Raw genomic sequence first — 21,894 nt, 5'->3', positions numbered from 1 at the left:
TTTAATCTGCTAAAAAAGGTGCAAGTCAACCATGAAAGTTAGAATTATGGCTTTTTGAAAAAAATCTTGTACAATTTTATGATCACAATTCATACATCAAACAACATTTGCTAATGTGTTGTTATTGTCAAACATGAAAGTATGGTATCAAGATAGAACAGGGTTGTGTGTATTTTAAGACTTACAGAAAGCAATTACATTTCATCACACAGACTTAACAGACATTATGCACTAAAGGCTTCTCAAAACACTTAAAGCAGCAAATTGGAGCACAAGGGACGTTTCTGCAGTAGCAGGAGACACGCATTGCAAGTCAAGCTTTGCTCTGAAGCACGAGCTCTGACCGAGCACAACACTACTGGCAGCACAAGGCTAGACGTCATGCTCTGGGCTTTGCATGGGGGTGGCAAATATCTGCCGTCCTGACCACAAGACATGCGACTCATGCAAAAGGGTCAGCGCGGCATACAAGGGTGGGTGCACACACGGCATGCATGGTGGCGGTGGAAAAGTAGATAGAGGGGCGCACGCAGGGGGTGGAGGTGGAAAGTGACACGGTAATGAAAACTGAACATCATGACAACTGTGTAAGGCCCACGCAGTCATGTCATACAACGTTCATAACAGCTCAAAAATAATGTCAATATTTGTGAAATGCATCAACAATGTTGACCTTACCAGGGATCATGAATAGTTTTTTTTTTTTTAGCAATCTCTCAGGAAGGGGTGGGTGGGGGTGCTAGAGGTGTTTTACAGACGGGGAGACAGTGGGGGCGGGGAGTAGCAGGTTGGTCGAGCAGAAGGAAAGGTAAAGGAGGAAGTTGGTCACTTACAGTTGCTCAAGAGAAACAAGCCCCTTAAATGCTTGTCTGTCAATTGATTGGATTTCATTCTTGTACAAATAGCTGGAAGGAGAGATAACCAGTAACATTAGTAACACACACACACACACACACACACACACACACACACACACACACACACACACACACACACACACACACACACACACACACACACACACACACACACACACACACACACACACACACACACACACACACACACACACACACACACACACACACACACACACACACACACACACACACACACACACACACACACACACACACACACACACACACACACACACACACACACACACACACACACACACACACACACACACACACACACACACACACACACACACACACACACACACACACACACACACACACACACACACACACACACACACGATCATCTGAATTCTATCTGGTTATTATAAGAGACGGTAGAGGGGATCTGATCACAATACAGTTGTCTGGCTGCCATTTTATGATGGTATGAATGACATATATGAATACTGTAGATTATGTTTTTAATGAAGTATATACTACACTTCCTGCTTCATTGACATCCCTAGTCCAACAGTATAGGTTTACATTTACATAACACAATCCAAATCAAAGACTTAGATATGTGCACACCTCATGAACATGTGTGGCTGTTAACATGGTGTGTGCATCACATAAGATCATCCATTCGAACTTGAAATAACTGTAACACGCAGCACATACAGGATGATTATGGGATGTTAGCACACTGAAAGACAAATACCCTTGATGTGTGCATGTTTTCCATCCATCATACATGTTACAGAAATGTGATACTAGAAAAGCAAAGATGTAAGGCTCTGCCCTTTACTCTCCCATATTTCAGTGTCACTTTCCAACACTGCACTCGTGATGAGACACGATGAGAGATGGGAGCTCCCCACAGTACAAGTGCATGGAATGCATGGACAAATAAACATCCTCTTTTTATAGTCGCATACCTTTCTCAATGTTAGAGCCTGTCTCTGGTAACGCGACCATGACAATTCATTTCCATGCCAAGCTATTCCGTACATACTGATGTGTGTGTTATTTGTGTACTTTGGTGACTTCTTTTATCACTGTCTTTGGGTTTAAGAACCAGGAGGATTTTTCCTGACTGCTGCTGATCACTAAACATCACAAAACCAAAATGTATACATTTAAATTAAAACAGGATCCGTATGTAACTAAGAAAGTTAAATTAAAGTTATTTGATGCGGGATTAAATCTGTGTTCTTATAGTAAATGCACTGATTGACAATTATAGATGGATGTAAGGTAACAGAATAATAATACATTATTCCAGAAAGAGGTGCATTGAACTCTGTATGACTGTGCTGTGGAAGAGGGGGAGGGGGCACCCGGGCCATTAGGGTTTGGAGGACCTGAAAGATGACAGGGAGTGGACTTTACAAAGGTTTAAAGGAAGTAAAGAGGAGAGATGGGGGGGGGGGATACCTTACCCTAATCACAAAGAGTAGACAATGGTGCAGGGTTAGGATCAACTCTACGTTTAACTGCGAGGGCCATTGTAATTAAAATAGCTACAGGATTCAATTACAACACAAAGAGGGAGGATATATGCCGGGAACACATGTTTGTGTTTGGGTGAAATGAGGAGAGAAAAAAAGTAAAAAGCCCACTCACCCCCACTCTCTCTCTCAGAGTTGTTGTGTATGATCCTGTCTCATGTGTATGCTCGGCCGAAATATGACCTGAACAGTGATGTAACAGTATGTCACGTAGGGCTGCCCCCTGAGAGTCCATGTGTCAAACTATCGGAAGGCGACCCCTCAGTTCATTTGAAATTCTTTAAGTTGAGACAGACCTTTTCTTTGTCAATAAGTGTGCATGACCTAATGTTCTTATATTCTAGCAGGGCGAGAGTATTTGCTTAATCCACAGGCAATATAGACTTGATCTATATAAAAAGGCAAAAATGTCACACCTAAAAAGCATGGTAAAGGGTTTAAATACATGACATTCTTATCCAGTAAAGCCTTAATGTCACGCTACTTCTTTCACACAAACAGACTTTGATCAGTAGTTATATTATTCATTTGAATATGGTACTTTATCTGCCATTATGCAGACACCTAGCCTTGTCTAATCAGAGCTCAAAATGTACACAAATATCACCAAACACAAGGCACTGCGCGCATGTACTGCGTAGTTCCAGGCAAGGAAATCAGTCCATATCTAACCGTGAGCACAGACAGTGCTCTTACCGCGACTATAGCCTGTGGGATGTTAATGCAAGTGACGAACAAAGGAAGCAAACTAGCAATCCCACAGAAACCTTGAGGCTACACATGCCTCGACAATCTGTTCTCAACCCTGCCTCCAGGTCACGGCTTCCAGACACTTAAATACAGAGGATCAGACAAAGGGAGACTGTTCCTTGATGTATTTTTTTAACACTGCCCTGATACATGTATACTGTCTGAGCAGTAACCATCAATAAGTGTTGTTTTTTTGCAACAATAGTATCAGACATGTTTCACCATGCTCCCTCTTCTGTTGATGGAACAAATGTGAACTCCTTTAACAGCCAACTATCAAGTTTGACAGTAAAGAGGTACTGCCACATATTCTTAAACTCTATCACTCAAAAGCACAACAACATTGACATGAGGCAACTTACAGATATTTGAGGTTTTCCAGATCTTCAAATGCCCCCCTGGGGATCCTTCGTATATGATTGTTGTTGAGGAGGCTGTGTAGAAAAGACAACAGGGGATATGTTTTACAAGATGGACAGTTTGTGTGGGTTCATTCGGAGAGGAGTGCAAAAAGCTATTTAAGGCAAAATACATTATAATGGAATTGAAAGGAATTTGAATCAATTGCCTGCTGACGTCTGTCACAGTATAGGTTCTGTTGGTCATCTTATAACACAGTTTCATATTTCTCTGCGATTTAAAAACACCTGCAGTGTGCAGAGTTGTTATTCCCAAAGTGTTGTGATCTTTTTGATAAAGTAATATAGGACATGTCGCTGTACTGCAAAGACTGATGGTTTTTAGTTGTTGTTGTTCAGTCCGTGGAACTGCAGACTGAAACCATAAAGAGCTGTTGGGGATATGCAGCTCTCAGCGGTCCACATAGCTGGCTGATAGGAAAAGCCGGGACTTTTCTTGACTTTGAAAATAAATCTAAACCACTATGTTAATAGCCTGCAATGATTCTCATGTTTTTTATCTATGGATATACAGTATATAACTGTATACTACACATTCCAATTTTACTCTTCTTCTTTTTGCGTTTTTCTTCTACCTTTCTTTGCAGCTGCCACAGGAGAAAGCATTTTAATAATGTTAAGGTGTGTCTGATTTATTTGAGCAGTCAGCTGAACAGTGTAAACACTGTTATTACTGGATTGCTGAAACATGCACACATTTGTTCTTTATGTTAAGAAGGTTGCTAAACTAATATGTTGCCCAAGAAAAACACAAACACTTGAAACATTACAGGTCCTTAATTAGCTTAGCAATGCACCATGTAGCAGCCCGGACATATGACCAATAGCTCTGTGGGTGGAAGTGGAAAAGTAAATTCCTCAGATTACGAGCTGACCTACATGTGTGAAACCATAGCAGAACAAGCCAGAATCTGTGTGTGTGTGTGTGTGTATGTGTATGTGTATGTGTATGTGTATGTGTATGTGTATGTGTATGTGTATGTGTATGTGTATGTGTGTGTGTGTGTGTGTGTGTGTGTGTGTGTGTGTGTTGTTTTAAGGAAAGTGTCTAGATCTATTTCAAAAGACTCATTAAATGCAACTCACAACAAAATGCTTATACGATGAAATATTATTCAAAAAACACATTTGTGTCAAAAAAGAGGAGCAGGGACTTACAGTGTATTGAGGTTCTTTAATCGTTTGAAGGAACCTGGTTGTAGATCCTTGATTTTGTTGAACCTGAGGTCGCTGTAGAAAAGAAGACAAATATATTCATATTAAGGAGAGTGTCAAAAGTTGTACATGAATACAATTTACTTGAAAGATCTCTAAATGTTTTGAAAGCATGCAATACACATCTGCATTAACTAAAGCCAACAGCAGAGCGTTCACATAATAATCCTGAAGGATAATTGGACACGTTACTCATTTCACAAGAATGCCTTTGTGAAGCTTTAATCATGTGGGCAGATTTATATAACATTTGCCCCAAAGATAACAATCGCAAAGCCTGTCGCAGCAGACAGCAGTTGTCAGGGTCTTTCTCCTTTAACTTCTTAATTTAAAGAGGCTGTGTAATGATAACAATAACTTTGACATGGCACTAATCACTCTTGGTCTACCAAAGAGTGACATAGCTTGACGAGGTAAAGACCCTAAAACTGCAAATATCCCTGTGAAGGTGAACTCATTCTTAAACCCACGAGGCATTACTTGAAATTGGAACATGTCATCTTAACAGTGATGTTATGTTTATGGAACTTGGGCTGTAAGTCATCTGATCTTCAACTAAGCCTTTTGCTAAACGCGTTTTAATAAGATATTCTGTAAGGGGAAACAGCTATTTAGATGACGAGGAGCATTTAGAGAACTCTTAACAGTGAGTGCATGCAGAAACACCATTTGTATCAAGGTCTTTAAGGTAGGGCTGCTAAATTAATCGTATGTTAATCGCAATTACGATTTTGGCTTGCAACGATTATGAAAACAACATAATCGAAATAAAACGATTTTTTTTTTTTTTTATTGTTTTTTTTAGTTTAATTATACTTAAAGTTCAGGGTAATCAACTGTTAAAAACATACCGTTCACGTTTTTTTTTTCAATAAATGTATGTTTTCAAAGTAAATGGATAATTGTTTTTAATAATCGTGATATCAATTATTGACCCAAATAATCGAGATTATGATTTTTGCCATAATCGAGCAGCCCTACTTTAAGGTCTGCTTTAACCACCAACCACCAAAGAAGTGTAGCATTATTCGACAGAGCATGTCACCTGAGAGGAAAGTCTATTGAAAAAACCTCTGGCCAAAGAGATAAAGGGAGCATTCGGGTGGATCCACATAGCAGATGTATCACTGCACTGAAGAAAGGAAGAACTACATCAGCCTTTTTCTCTAGAAAGCCTCACTCACTGGAAATGACCATACAAAGTAAATCATCTTAGACCGGGTCACACAGACATAATGTGATTGTGCAAAACTGTCATGGCACCAGGGTGATGAGAACCCTGGGATCAGTCTTATTCTCAGTTTGACTGCAACATTATAGCTCAGTATTTATCTTGTCAATTTCCCTTTATTCACAAAAAGCAAAGCAGCGGTGACTCCTTACATTTCTGAAAAGATGACGTCTAAATAACTAAATCAACTGATTTCATAGCCGGTGAAATGTTTATGGGTCAGTGACTCTGTAAAAGCCTTCACATATGGGTCGAATCAGAGGGAGTCCAACTTTTTCATATGCTGACTTCCTTTCATATAGACTGTGAGCTAGTGCAAGACTTCACTCGAAGAGCTTTTCTGTAGCTGACATGCTTTGTGTGGAACGTCCTTCAAACAGCTATTATATTGTTGTTTCTGGCACCACCTTCTGTAACTTCAAAATAAAACTATTATTTTCAAATTAATCAACAGCTTTGACCAAACAATAAAACCTCACAATCAGGGAGATGAAACAGGAGTGCAAGTTTGATGCACTTTGAGCACTAATAATTCCTTACATTTATTATAGCGCTTTTTCCAGTGCTCAAAGCGCTTTACAGATACACATTACACATATTTTGTTTATACATGCAATGGTCACTGTGGACAATACCCACAGGAGCAAGTTCAGGTGAAGTGTCTTGCCCAAGGACACAACAGCACAGACGCAGCAGCGGCGGGTTTCACCCCTTGATCTGATGATCATTGCACAGCGCACTGCGCCACACCGTCCATCTTCACGCCTCGAAGTCATCGAGGCGCTTTTACAAGTACACATTAGTATCATACATGTACTGTGGACAATACCCACAGGAGCAAATCCGGGTGAAGTGTCTTACCCAAGGACATAACGGCCTGACGCAGTGGCGGCAGGAGCGGGTTTCGAATGATCTGATGATCAGATGCACAGACCACTGCGCCACCCGTCCCTAAGGATACTTAGGGCTGTAACAGGGTTTCCGTTAGCCGGTAATTACCGGTTTTTAGCTGGTAAAATGTATTAAAAAACGGTAAATTCAAAACCTGCCGGTCAAAATGTCTCGTAATAATTAGGGAGGCTCCGATCGATCGGCCGCCGGTCATTATCGGCCCATATTCACTCTTAATAGTTTGATCGGTGCTCTCTATAAAGGCCGATCAGGAGAGCTGGATCAGATCGATATGGACATAAACGCGAGTGAAGTGTAACCAGACGTGAGAGAGAGATCAGATCAGCTGCTGAGTCTGACCGAGACACGCAGCTCTGCATAATCACCTGAAGCCCCGCCCTCTGTTTAGCGAGCTGCAGGAGCTGCATGAGAAACTGACGGGCTGTCAGGAGAGAGAGGGAGGGAGAGGGGAAAAGAGAGGATCCGTTTCTCCCGTGTTATTATTCAAATGCAATGTAAATAATGTACGTTATCTACTACAAGTAGTTTGTTTGAATGTAATAATTATGTTGTTTGTGGAATCATTTATTGAAAAATGAATCTGAATTTTTCGATCTGTTAGGATTATAAACTGAAGCAATACAAAAATGAGCCCCGTGAACTGAGTTTTAAACTGAAGCATATCTGCTCATAGTCCGGTAATTACATGCTAACGGAAAATCTGCTACACAACTCTTATTATTATTGAAATATGACCGGTAAGTTTCAAATTTGTCCGGTAAAATAAATTCTGCCCGGACATTTGACCGGCGAGAAAAAAATCGTAGCGGAAACCCTGGGCTGTAATTGACTGTCAAAAACATTTGAGGTGAAGAGAGGGTTGAGGGTCTTCCGTAAGAACATCGGGGATCACTCTGAGGTGAAGCGGTACAGCACCCTTAGGAAAACTCCCCTCTTGAGGCAACAAGCCCAGGGTACAGAATGCACTCCCCTGACAAGCTGAGGCAGGGGCTGCCAAACTGCCTCGAGCTCAGAGAGATGAGGGTGGGTGGGGGAGGGGGGTCTACATGCTGGTTCAAGCCATAGACTGTGTATATATAAATGGACGTAGTGTCCGTGACGTCACCCATAGGATTCTGCAGAGTTGCCGAGAAGCCCTTAGTAGGCGGAGTCGGCCACTAACGGCACGACTGTGACGTCAGAGTCTAATCCCGCCTGCTCCAAATAAAGGCAAAGAGGCGGAGCCGAGACGGGACCTGCTGCCTCCGAACTGGAAGTAAACAGAGCTAGCTCAGGCTAAGAAGCTAAGCTAACATGAAATACATGCATACCAAGTTACTGCTAACAGTGTAGTTCCCCTATATAAACGTTACATTCATAATCAAATGAGACAATCTGCAAGAGAATTAGCTATATTTTGTTATTCTTAATGCCTGTAATTCAATCAATCAATCAATGTTTATTTATATAGCCCAATATCACAAATGTTACATTTGTCTCAGTGGTCTTCACAGTTTATACAGAATATCAGTATGACAATACGACACCCTCTGTCCTTAGACCCTCACATCGTACAAGGAAAAACTTCCAAAGAAAACCCAGTTTAAAGGGAAAAATGGGAGAAACCTCAGGGAGAGCAACAGAGGAGGGACCCCTCTCCCAGGACGGACAGACGTGCAATAGATGCCGTGTGTAAATTGAAAAGATAATACATTTGCAACATTCACACGTTGAGAAAAGACGGACTCCACCGCCCGGACCTAACGGAGCCGCAGTGGGCTATCTCCGGGACGCCGGCTCCGTTAGCTCCGGCGGCCACCACTGGGATAATTGGGTCCCCTATTAACATTTGCTCCCGTTTAGCATTATGGGCGTCATAGCCATAGACTATAAAAGTCTTACCCAAGGCTGAATCATAAACTAAAATGTATATGTATGTATAAAGGGTTACGTCCTTAGCTGGCTAATAAGTAGCAAGCTAAGCTATCAAGCACACAAACACCTGCGAACGGGGTTAACATGTATAATATTATAATTTTAGACTTCTTGGAAGTTCTGTTAGTACATTCAAGCGCACAGCACAACATTTTAATTGTCTGGTATTTGTAACAATATTCCCTAAAAGGCACAATCACCACGAACACGGCTAAAGGGTCAAGTACAGTAACTACAACTAACTAACGTTGTAGCCTCTATGGTTGTAGCCTAGCAGAGTGGACAAGTTGCTGTTAGCTGACAGTGAGGCATGTACGTGTCCATCAAAGTGACCACGCCCTAATTTATGCAAAAGATTTAAGGCTTAATATTAATTAAATAGATGTGTTGAGAAAAAATGCACCCCCCCAATCCATATTCATGAAGGGGGGATCTAACTATACAGAGAATATGGTTTTTTGAACCACGATGTAAACATGTTTATTTCTGCTGTAAAGTTGGGCATTTTAACATGGGGGTCTATGGAAATTGCTCCCTTCTGCAGCCTGCTCCTACTGGCCACTAGATGAACTGCAGTTTGAGACACTTCCGTATTAGCGTCCCGGCTCTTCCCCAGAGTTTTCCGCTTGGTTCAAGCAGCACCCATCTCAGGTGCAGAGATGAAAGCCCTCTTTCTCAATTCTGCTGAGGTAAGTCTAAAGTCAAATGAAGGGTCATACTCTAGGGTCTTAGCTTTACCTTGAACTGGCTCAACCAGTGTCCCCTACACACACAAACACACACTATGGACTGAGAGCAGCACATTTAGAATAAACTGAAAAACTCACATTGTCATCATTTGTTAACTGAACTTTTTGTCATGGTTGGTTGCTGTTGTTTTGACTTTGTATGTCACTTAACGGTTGAGATGACTCTGTTTCTTTATAGAGAAGGCTATGTAAGACCAAGCAGAGTGTTGTCTGTGTTTAAAGGAAAAGCATGAAGGGTTTGGAAAGGCTCAGCTGACTCAAGTCCTCAGCTGAGTGTCCTGAAGTATTGGGGTTGATGACATTGCCCAATAGTGCTCTCGGGCTTGCAAAAGTGGCTTTTGACCACATAATGGCAGCCCTGGCTCTCTGTGCTGTTTTAATAATTATTTCTCTAGAACTGTGAATAAAAAACCTTATCTGTCGATGCATCATAACCCAAACAATGATTTATTTTCACTTTTATAATTTTCGAATCATACATCTAAATCGATAGATTTATGATCAATAGATTTATGATTCGAAAATTATAAAAGTAGGGTAGACATGTGGAAATTATCCGACTGAACAAAACATGATCCGTCTCTTAAATGTGTGTGAACCACAGACCTTATTTCGAGCTATCTTCCAAAATTGCATTGCTTTTTTGTCGAGGGAATCGGAAGAAGCTTACTTCCGGGTTTTAGGACGCGTCACTGCACCACTCTATAAGCAATAAGGCTGGCTTAATGATACTAATTTCACAAGATCTACCTTAAAGTGCACCCATCATGCTGTTGTTAGGCAATAGCATAGGTCTTAGATATATACAAATATATAAAAAACATGTCTATGAAGTGTTTTGCTCAAAATACCAAACAGATCACCCATTCTAGCCATGCCTCATATCCCTCTATTTCACTTCCTGTTTCAAAAGTGCTGGTTTTGGGTATAAAGCTTTAAAAAAAGAAAGAAGAAATTGATAAAAAAAAAAGGAGGGGGCTGAGCTCATGCGGGACCCGGCAGCTACTGTCTAAACTAAATACTGCCGTGATGAAATGCCATATCACGGATTATCAAGGATTATTTCTGAAACAGTATGGAACTCAAAGGCTTTCTCTCTCAGGTTTACCACAAGGTGAGTTCCTTTTTATATCCAGCTTCTTCACACACGTGCTCTCCAGTACAGGTTAGCTCTGAGTGTTAGCTATGCTAATGTAAACACCGACCATATTACGTCCAAAACAGTCGGGCCTTGTTTCTGATAGCAACATTTCTGATAGTGCCGTGGGTCCACATTTCCGATATTACGTCATATCGGACGCAAATCTGGATCAGCTCCGTTGTACCCCCGTTTTTAGAGATTTGGGTACGGAGGAAAAGAGAGATGGTTTTATTTTCTGACGCTGCTTGAGTTCCCTGACACACCGGGGACACATATTTATGTATAAAAGACATCAAAAAGTGCATTTTGCATGATAGGTCCCCTTTGTCCGGCAGTGGCTGAGTCAGTAGGGGCTTGGACTGGGAGCTGTAGGGTCACCGGTCCAATCAAGTCCCTGATCAGTAGTGCTGTAGCGACGCATCGACAACGTCGACGCATCGACAACGTCGACTTCAAAATATCGTCAACGACATATTTCCGCGTCGACGCACACACGTGGCTTTTGATCAGATTGACAGCTACGGTGGTGAAACGATCTCCCTAGAAGCTCTGTAAAGGTACGTGTTGCGATGACCCGTATTTGCTTCCCCTGTCGCGAGTCCGGATCACTCAGTGATGATACTATATACCTACATAATCTGTGGAACCTCAGCTTTAATCGGATATATTGTATTTGCAGCTACGATAAGTAATAAGGGTACTTTTATCTTGAGTTCTGTGCCAATGTCCGTTAGCATTTTTCGCTCAGGGGTCATTTAGATGCTTCTTATGAGACTTGTGTTTTGTTTTGGTAAACATGGTTTGTATGGTCAGTTAGCTGAGATTATTTCCGTTAATCTGGTATAACACATTAATAGGTTCTTAAATATTAAGATCCCCTGAGACACAGTATCGTGACAAAACATTTTTTTACATTACGTTTTTTTTACATTACGTTTTTTATGAATTGAACAACAGAAAAATAATCGTTAGATTAGTCGACTAATCGATCAAATAATCGCCCGATTAATCGTTTTCAAAATAGTCGTTTCCCCCCAGCACTACTGATCAGACATCAAATATGGAGTGTGGAGTCGGACTGCTACTTGGAGAGGTCCCAGTTCACCTCCTGCCCTGCCTTGGTGCCCTTGAGCAAGGCACCGGACATCCCCCTTCCAGCCTCACTCCCATTGCTCCCTGGGCACTGTACACTAGCTGCCCACTGCTCCTAGTACTAGACTCTCCTGGTGCTAGGATGGGTTAAATGCAGAGAACAAATGTCACTGTGTGTGCTGTGTGCTCTGCATGTGTGACCATTAAAGAGGGTTTCATCCCTCCCAATTCTATTCTATATATTATAAATGCAGCTGTCGCTAACATCCACAATTGTTTCACTACAATTAAACTGGAAGCGATGACTAATGTTTTCCAGTTGAACAAGATGGTCTATGAAGCTCTTTTGTGATGGTTTATCATCAAGGAACTAGAGAAAAGCAGCAGTAGGTATAGAGGACATTGAGTAGTTGAGGCATTTATGGGAAATTCCTCAGGAAATAGTTCAGAGTCCCCAGAGACAGCTCGGCTGTTGTCACAAAAAATGTGCACAGATTGCTGGACATTTTATGACATTTCTTCAAAGACATCAAATGAGTCTGTTAACTCCCATGTGTTCTGATGGCACAGCGCCAAAGGAAACTGTAAAAAGGAAGGGTAACTAACTACCCTGTACAGGGGCTGATAGACTAATTTGTATATTACTTAAAGGGGACCTATCATGCAAAATGTGATGTCTTTAATACATAAATATGTGTCCCCGGTGCGTCGGGGAACTCACGCAGCGTCAGAAAATAAAACCCTTTTCCTCCGTGTCCAAATCTTTTAAAAACAGGGGTACAACGAGCTGATACAGATTTGCTGCCGACAGCGGCAGCGGACCCACAGAAAATTGCTATCAGAAACAATGCCTGACGTGTTTTGGACGTAATCTCGTCTTTGTTTACATTAGCAAGCCTCGCTAACACTCAGAGCTAACCTGTACTGAGGTGATTTAGAGACAGTGTAACTACGGCCCATCACAGGAAAAGTTTGGTACTTATTGGTCAACATCTTACCATATCCATTTACTCAGAATATTTACACATCAAGCCATCTACATTTTGAAATGCTGTATTTGCTGGAAAAGATAGAAATCTTTTATTCTTCGCCTATTTGCTTGGCACAAACAACAAAAAGTTGCATCACGGCCAAGCTAACATCTGGTAATGTTGAGACAGGCAGCACAGCTGAAACATTATTTCAGTTTTAGGGAATCCTCTGATTTCTGTAAAATCAACATAAATACAGTTCAATGACAACAGCTGTGCAACCTGTTAAGCTTTTCCCCCCGTTTCACGAAACTGTGTCTCAGGGCTTCTTAAAATGTAATAAACTATTAATGTGTCATACTCACTTAACAGGAAGAAACTCAGCTAACTGATGATATGAACCATTTTTACCGAAACAAAACACAAGTAGCGTATAAATGAGCCCTGAGCGAGAAAATGCTAACGCACTTAGCACAGAACTCTAGGTATACATTAGTGCTGGGGGGAAACGATTATTTCGAAAACGATTAATCGGGCGATTATTTGATCGATTAGTCGACTAATCTAACGATTATTTTTCTGTTATTCAATTCATAAAAAACGTAATGTAAAAAAAAAAACGTAATGTAAAAAAAAAAAAAATTCACGATACTGTGTCTCAGGGGATCTTAATATTTAACAAACTATTAATGTGTTATACCAGATTAACGGAAATAATCTCAGCTAATTGACAATACAAACCATGTTTACCAAAACAAAACACAAGTCTCATAAGAAGCATCTAAATGACCCATGAGCGAAAAATGCTAACGGACATTGGCACAGAACTCAAGATAAACCTTATTACTTATCGTAGCTGCACATACAAGATATCCGATTAAAGCTGAGACTCCACAGATTATGTAGGTATATAGTATCATCACTGAGCGATCCGGACTCGCGACAGGGGAAGGAAATACAGTCATCACAACACGTACCTTTACAGAGCTTCTAGGGAGATCGTCTCACCACCGTAGCTGTCAATATGATCAAAAGACGTGTTCAATGGCATTAAAATGAGAAAAAACACGGCTGAATCGGTTAATCCATAGGTTTTTAACGTCTATGTATAAAAAAAATATTGAATTTATAATCCATAATTCCATTTTTATGTAAAAATGGGCGAGCAAATGCTAGCTGCTAATGGTAGCCACCACAGCTAGCTGCCGCTTTAAATGTTCCAACATAGCCGTTGTGCTTGTGTGATATGCCAACTCCATTTGGCAAAGACTGCAAATGACAATATCTTTGCGTTTTGGACTAACTTTAAAATATTCCCATGCCTTTGAAGACCTAGGGCGAGATGTTTTCGTTTGAGGGCTTCGTGCGCAATCCTGTGAGGAGCAGGTCATGTTCAATGGCATTAAAATGAGAAAAACGTGGCTGAAGGTTAATCCATAGGTTAATCCAATGTGTCTGTCACTTTGAAAAAATTATTGATAATCCATAATTCAATTTTTATGTCAAAAACTGAGTTTTCATATTAGCTGCTAATGATAGCTTCCAGAGTGTATGACAGCTACCTGTTTTGGCTACGCCTCACTCTCAATCCTTATTTGGTAACGTGTGTGTTGAACTTCCCCTCGATTCCATTGGCCCATAACGGTTAAAAAGAGATGTCAATCATCAAAATCGACCAAGGGGGGCCAGAGATAGGTCAAATCCACCCAGATGACACCAGAAGTGCTAAATCTCACACATTTCACTTGTTTTGCATCAACCTTGATACAGGGTACTTATTATATGTTATAGTTAGGATTCCTAAAGCTTTTAGTCTATTATCCCATCATTCAAGGGTGGTTTTCACTATAAGTAATGTTTTTTTTTTGGACGGACACAATAATTTACATTTCTTTACTACACTGAACAAAAATATAAACGCAACACTTTTGTTTTTGCTCCCATTTTTCATGAGATCAACTCAAAGATCTAAAACATTTTCTATATACACAAAATAACCATTTCTCTCAAATATTGTTCACAAATCTGAAAAAATCTGTGATAGTGAGCACTTTTCTTTTGCCGAGATAATCCATCCCACCTCACAGGTGTGGCATATCAAGATGCTGATTAGACCGCATGATTATTGCACAGGTGTGCCTTAGGCTGGCCACAATAAAAGGCCACTCTGAAACGTGCATGGTGGCCCATGGTGGTGGTGGGGTTATGGTATGGGCAGGCGTATGTTATGGACGACAAACACAGGCCACTCGATTCACAACATTACCCTAACCCTAACTCTACCCCTAACCCTAATCCTACCCCTCACACCAGATACTGACTGGTTTTCGGACCCCCCCAATAAAGCAAAAATGCACGTTTCAGAGTGGCCTTTTATTGTGGCCAGCCTAAGGCACACCTGTGCAATAATCATGCTGTCTAATCAGCATCTTGGTATGCCACACCTGTGAGGTGGGATGGATTATCTCGGCAAAGGAGAAGTGCTCACTATCACAGATTTTTTCAGATTTGTGAACAATATTTGAGAGAAATGGTTATTTTGTGTATATAGAAAATGTTTTAGATCTTTGAGTTCATCTCATGAAAATGGGAGCAAAAACCAAAGTGTTGTGTTTATATTTTTGTTCAGTGTATGTTCAATCTGAATTTACTTTAAAATAAAAAAAATCTATATTGATTTTGACTCTTCTACATCCAACTCACAGGTTTATCATTGCGTTGAGAAAAAAGATTATTAATTTAACCCTTTTAGAAGGGAAGATATGGTCATTTGTTCTGGGAATGTCATTTTCGAGCCTGAGACCTGGAAAACAGGCTCGGGGCTTAACAGGTAATCAAACAGCTACAGAGGATAGAAAGTTGTCTTTATAACTTTGCTGCCCCACAATTCCCGGCTGTGACTGGATTTCTCACACAGCTGGTTACTCTGCTGAGGTATAATGTTCAGTCCCCTGGTGCTCTCTTTATTGCAGCTAAAATATAGATGCATAAAGTTCTCATTTGTTGTCAGACAACTCAACAAGTATACATTTCTTATGAAGTCGCAGCTCATAAACAGCATACATTAATCAGCAGCCATTCCCACACTGCTGTGATACAAATTGTAGTTCATAATGCCAATGCAGTTTGACAAAACCAACATAAATCCATGTTATAATAATAACCAACTTATATCCAGCTTGATAAGCTGCTTTCTATTTAGCTTTGTTGGCTTTTGAAATGAACGTTCGCTGAAAATTAGGTGACTAAAGGATTTCTTCTTAACTTAACTGGCACAAAACAGTAATGGTAATCGGGAAAAAATAAAGTGAAAACCTGCAGAAACCAGAAAACATGTCCAGTTGAACCACCAAAAGCAGATCGCTGTACCAAATTGAACTTGTTAATGGGAACAACATTGTGCGTCCACCCAACCTGCACATAATGGTGTGACTGTAACTAAATTGATAAACCTCAACATCCTGAGCCAGGAAGACGAGTGAACCTGGCTGCTGCCCAATTCAACCAGCATCTGAGTTCCATGTGTGGAGCAGGGTTTCCGTTAGCCGGTAATTACCGGTTTTTAGCTGGTAAAATTAATTCAAAACCGGTAAATTCAAAACCTGCCGGTCAAAATGTCTCGTAATAATTAGGGATGCTCCGATCGATCGGCCGCCGGTCATTATCGGCCGATATTCACTCTTAATAGTTTGATCGGTGCTCTCTATAAAGGCCGATCAGGAGAGCTGGATCTGATCTATATGGACATAAACGGGAGTGAAGTATAACCGGACGCGAGAGAGAGATCAGATCAGCTGCTGAGTCAGACCGAGACAGCAGCTCTGCATGATCACCTGAAGCCCCGCCCACTGTTTAGTGAGCTGCAGGAGCTGCATGAGAAACTGACGGGCTGTCAGGAGAGAGAGAGAGAGAGAGAGAGAGAGAGGGGAAAAGAGAGGATCCGTTTCTCCCGTGTTATTATTCAAAGTTGATGTAAACTTTTGAATAATGTACGTTATCTACTACAAGTAGTTTGTTTGAATGTAATAATTATGTTGTTTGTGGAATAATTTATTGAAAAATGAATCTGAATTTTTCGATCTGTTACGATTATAAACTGAAGCAATACAAAAATGAGCCCCGTGAACTGAGTTTTAAACTGAAGCATATCTGCTCATAGTCCGGTAAATTACCTGCCAACGGAAACTCTGCTACACAACTCTTATTATTATTATTGAAATATGACCGGTAAGTTTCAAATTTGTCCGGTAAAATAAATTCTGTCCGGACATTTGACCGGCGAGAAAAAATCCTAGCGGAAACCCTGGTGTGGACCTACTCTCATTTCTCTCTAGTCAGGGGAGTCATTTGGCTTTGTGACACATGCCCAAGTGAGCTTGCCAAGTACTCTCAGGCGTGCGTGAGTCATTCTTAGTTTAACAATCCATGGTCGGCTCTTCGCTTGGTTGTAGGAACCAGGACCTCCAAACATGGCTGCGATGGTTTTCTGGAAAGTACATCCCATATCTGCATCTCACTTCTCTTAAATTCAATCCTTGCATCCCTCACTTGCGTCTTTACCACGAGAAGGGAGAAGAAGCAGGGAAATGAGTTTTAAGAGCAATGGGACGTCCTTTCCTCCGGAGCATCACGTGAAGCGACGTCCGTTTGTGATGACGCCACACAGCTGTTCGTCTGACAGCAGCCAACTCTGTCCCCGTTTTTTGCACAAACACCCCCGCCTCTGTTAGTACACATTTACTGACATTAACATTTGGATCATCTGTTGTAGACCCAAATAAATGAAATAAAATAAGAACTCATTCTCAAAAAAGATAAACGCCATTCTTAAAATGTATAAACGAGCAATAGTTTGAAAAGAAGAATGAAAATTATTGAGAGAAGAAAAAGAGATATGTTATCTATCAAAACCCAGTTAGATTGACATTCATTGGATGTTTGATGTTCAGATATATCACATATTTGTAACTAAATGATACATTCATTGAAACAAAACATTGTATAAACTGAGGAGTGAGTCCCGTGAGAAAAAAAAAAAACGGTTCAGAACCAGAAGAGCGCAAGCACAGAGCTAGAACGGGAACCACGTTGGTGTGAAAGGGGCATAAGGGGCCAGTAATAGTATAGTTCCTTTCAACAACTATCTTGGGACCAATCTCCCTGTGCAAATGAGCGAAGCTTTGGGGATTTCTGGCTTTGCATTCCATAATGCTGCAGAGACTGAGCGCCTCACAAAGCCTGACTGCAGCAAATTCCACACAATGGAACTCCACTTTCCCTCCCTGACTTACTAACACTGTTACTCACTCAGACCAGGCCACTGTTCTGGGCCGTGAAGAGGGTGAGGGGTAACAGATATTAAGACATTTAGACCATGCAGAGCCCAGAGGAGTCTGCCACAGAAATGTGTGTGCTTATCACAGCCACAGCAAAACCATGCTGTGCGATCAGTTATACAACCTGGTGACACTGGGTAACCAACCGTCACTGGATTGACTCGGCCATTCTGCACCAACAAATAGCCGATTCCACTCAAGATCTGAACACTCATTCCATTAATACTGCCATTGGTTCTCCCAACACACACAGCTACTGGTCTAAGGCTAGCCAAAGATTTAACACAAACTTATCTTTACGTTTTCAGGGTACATTGTTGAAGTTATTTTGTGTTTGTTACGTCCAAAACAGCACCATAAAAAGGACAAAAATATATTAGAAAATCCAAAAGTAAAAAGCCAATATGTAACCTGCTAAAGTAATACCAGTTCAAATAAATAGTTGGTATTTAATGTTGGCAACACAGTGCTAATGTAAAGTAATCATTTTTCAAACTCTAGCAAATCCCTGGAAAGATATGCAGCGATGTCATTACAGACAGGAAACGCAATGTACTAAAATGCCTCAAACATAAAGTACTTTGAAAAAACAGCTGAAAAACAAATGTAGGCCACAGAGAACAAAAAAAACTGGGGGAAAAAACGTCCATGTTTCTTGGTCCAAGTGTCATGTAGAAAAGCTCTTGGCAAAAGGCCCACACGCAGTAATATGTCTGAGCCAATACTTTTTATTCGCTACTGCAGTGGCGCCCAGGAAACAGAATGAGAAGTTTGGAGTTTCAAGAAGTTAAAGATAATTATTGTTTTGTGTCATTATCTATCATAAAAATGCATACTTTATAGTATAGATTCAACATTGATTTATTTTCTAATGGATACACTCAACAGTTTTCCAGTCTATTGAAATATAAGCTCAGTAACCCAAGTGTTTATAATCACCTAAACTAAAAGGAGGGAAACTAACTTTTTTTGTTGCTGAGGTTAACTTCAACAATACAGCACACAGCTATAGGTCAAGTGTCGATACAACAACAAATCCTCATTCACTTTTACTTAATCCTGCAAAGCTCTCAGGATCTGAAGGGAGATCTTCAACCCTCAAGACTGCTACCTTAGCGGTTCAAAGCAACGTTAAGAGAAAAATAACCTTCCAGTTAAAGATGTACACTCTCTGCGTACTACTTAGTTAATCCACAGCAAACAAACCATGAACTGCAAGGACACAAATCAAACTCAAGTTTGATGTAGAGGATTTATTTTCCACTGCAGGTGACCATTGGTGTGTTGCACATTTAATACAGCAGAATGAGGCTGGCTGGGTAGGAACTAAATTCATGTCCTGACATGAGCCGAGCGGGAAAAAGCGACAAGTGGCTGCTGCTTCAAAGCTCAGCATGAAAGCTTCTGGAAAACCACAACATGTTCTCCTGCTGTGATCAGCCCTCTAACACATTTAGACACATCCTACAGAATACCTAAACAATCCTTCAATCGCTGTGGCAGACTTTTATCTTTCCTTTTGGGGTACCTGGGCAGGGCTGCACCATGGGCTACTTTCAAGGCTGTGGGGTGACCCCAAATGACAAGAGGGCAAGGATACTTCATGCTACAGTGGTACAGACTGGCTGAGTTGCCCCATTGTCCCCCTGCCAACAGGCTGAATGAAGCTATTTATAGGTCCATGCATTATGAACTGAAATGCACAACAAGATAGCAGGGTCAAATTAAAGACAAAGGATGTCACCTATATGGAAGAGTGAACAGATCTGCAACTTTGTGTTCTCTCATTGCAGTTCTCAGACACTGTGCCCGGCTAGATCAAAAAGGAAATTGTTTAGTTGGTAGACTGTAACAAAGTGCTCCTGACAACCTGGACACATTCACAAGTGCTGTCAAGTGAGAAGCATTTCCTCCCTTTCATGTGAGAGGGAAAGTCAAACATGGGAGTTAAACCTGAGCAACACAACTTCATTCAATAACAGTAATAGCTTTTCTGACTACCAAGTCACAATGTAGTTGAAAGATCCATTGTAAAGAAGAAAGCCTATTGGGATTTCTTCTCCTGAAAATTAAGCACACACTTCCCCAAATATCACAACACACTCAATGAAATCTGCAGACTAGGGATGGTGGTTTTAATCAAACGCAACATAAATCCATTTCTCATGAAATATAATCCATATCTTTAGAATTCCTCTATACATGTCACCATCGAGATGTTAACACTTGCTGAAGCTCAGGAACCTCTCTGGAAGAGTCTGACCCTCCACATTGCTTGCGGCTGACTTCACCAGCTGTGTGACCCTAAAAACCCTGTTCATTAACCTCTAAAGCCAACAGCTGAAATCACTGGCAGGTGTTCTAACTTAGTGAAAGACTTTGCAAAAACCTGTGCACTACAACAGGAAATATACGAGTACCACAACCCTTTGTTTAAAACTAAACTGAAATCGATGATTACACTTTTCAAAAAGTTACTTTTAACACTGAGATTAACCAATGCAAAGACTATAAACTGTTTTAACTTGACACCACAGGTGTCAAACGTGAATGAAAATCCCAGGCTTTTAGCATTCATTGCATTCCCTCCCGTCCGGTGTGCCCAGAGGGCTGGTTCCCGTTAGATTTAAGGAGAAAAAGCTAGGCTACTTACAGAATGGTAGTCTGGAGAGAAACTGCTGGTACGGTTTCCAAGTTGAGATGCATACATCTCACGGTGGTTCGGAAACACAAACAGCGACTCGGACAACTAAGTACAAACTGTGGTCCGCTCGCGAGCAATAACAAAGCAACCGTGAGGAGACACGGAGAAAAGAACTGGCCAGCCCGCAGCGCCATTGCTAGCAGTGAGCCGAGCCGAGCACAGACCGCCAGCTGCCCTCTCAAACAGACACACACAGAGAGAGGGGGAGAGAGAGTGCAGTCTATCACAATCCCAGACAAGTTAAGTCCAGTAGAGAGCTGAGTAAATGAGCAGAGGCAATACAAGTACTCAGATCTTGCACCTAAATAAAACTACCAGAGTGTAGAAAGTCCTGCATTGAAAAGGTAACTCAAGTAGCAGCACAATAGTATTACCATCAAAATATACTCAAAGTAGCAGAAGTAGAAGTACTTATGTTGCAGATTGGCCCATTTCAGAATCACACATCTTATATATTTTTATTATAATTATTGATGCATTAAAGTGTTATCAGAGCTGGTAAAGGTTCAGCTATTTTTAATTACTTTGTTTGTATAGGGTAGCATGTGGATTGACTCCAGGTGTAACTAAGTTTTATTAAGGTGTTGATTATATTTCATATAATAAATCCCAATCTACAAAGTAATTTAAGGTAATACATAAATGCATTTGAGTAAAAGTACACCATTAACCTCTGAACTGTAGTGGGGTAGAAGTACAAAGTAGCAACAAAATTGTACCTAAGGACAGTTCTTGAGTACATCAGATCTACTTAGTTACTTTACACCACTGGTTGTGTCAGTGCAAGGTAGATTTGCAGTTGCTTATAGCTAGCAAGTAGTAGCCTAGAGTTGAAAGGGAAGATGTAATCGAGTGTATAAAGTTATGATAAGATTAAAGAAAGAAGTTTAGTACAAACATAGCCTACGATAATGAAGTCATTATTGAGCCAGCAAGCACATACGTTACAGTAGGGCCCTGCTCTTGTTAAATTAAAAGCAGCCATTATTTAAAATATTAATAATGCTAGGAAAGTTACACCTGGGCTTGTTCTGTCATGTTGAA

General features: G+C 40.8%; 1 protein-coding gene across 2 annotated transcripts in view; it reads right to left on the bottom strand.

Moving 5' to 3' along the window:
- LOC117467609 (peroxidasin) overlaps positions 1–21,017 on the bottom strand; it is a 57,068-nt gene extending 36,051 nt beyond the window's left edge. The window contains exons 1-4 of one of the 2 annotated variants that reach the window (XM_034111340.1): positions 20,800–21,017; positions 4,744–4,815; positions 3,529–3,600; positions 834–905 (exon numbers count right to left, since the gene is read on the bottom strand). In XM_034111340.1, coding sequence (XP_033967231.1) covers positions 834–905; positions 3,529–3,600; positions 4,744–4,815; positions 20,800–20,984 — 401 coding nt within the window. In that variant the 5' untranslated portion in view covers positions 20,985–21,017. The remainder of the gene's footprint in view (positions 1–833; positions 906–3,528; positions 3,601–4,743; positions 4,816–20,799) is intronic. The other variant, XM_034111341.1, reaches the window with a different exon arrangement.
- Between the last annotated feature and the right edge of the window lie 877 nt (positions 21,018–21,894).

Source organism: Pseudochaenichthys georgianus, chromosome 22 (assembly GCF_902827115.2).
Source record: "Pseudochaenichthys georgianus chromosome 22, fPseGeo1.2, whole genome shotgun sequence".
In the NCBI taxonomy this organism is placed as follows: Eukaryota; Metazoa; Chordata; class Actinopteri; order Perciformes; family Channichthyidae; genus Pseudochaenichthys; species Pseudochaenichthys georgianus.
The sequence above is the reverse complement of the archived record's forward strand: the minus strand, read 5'-3'. Positions and strand labels throughout refer to the sequence as shown.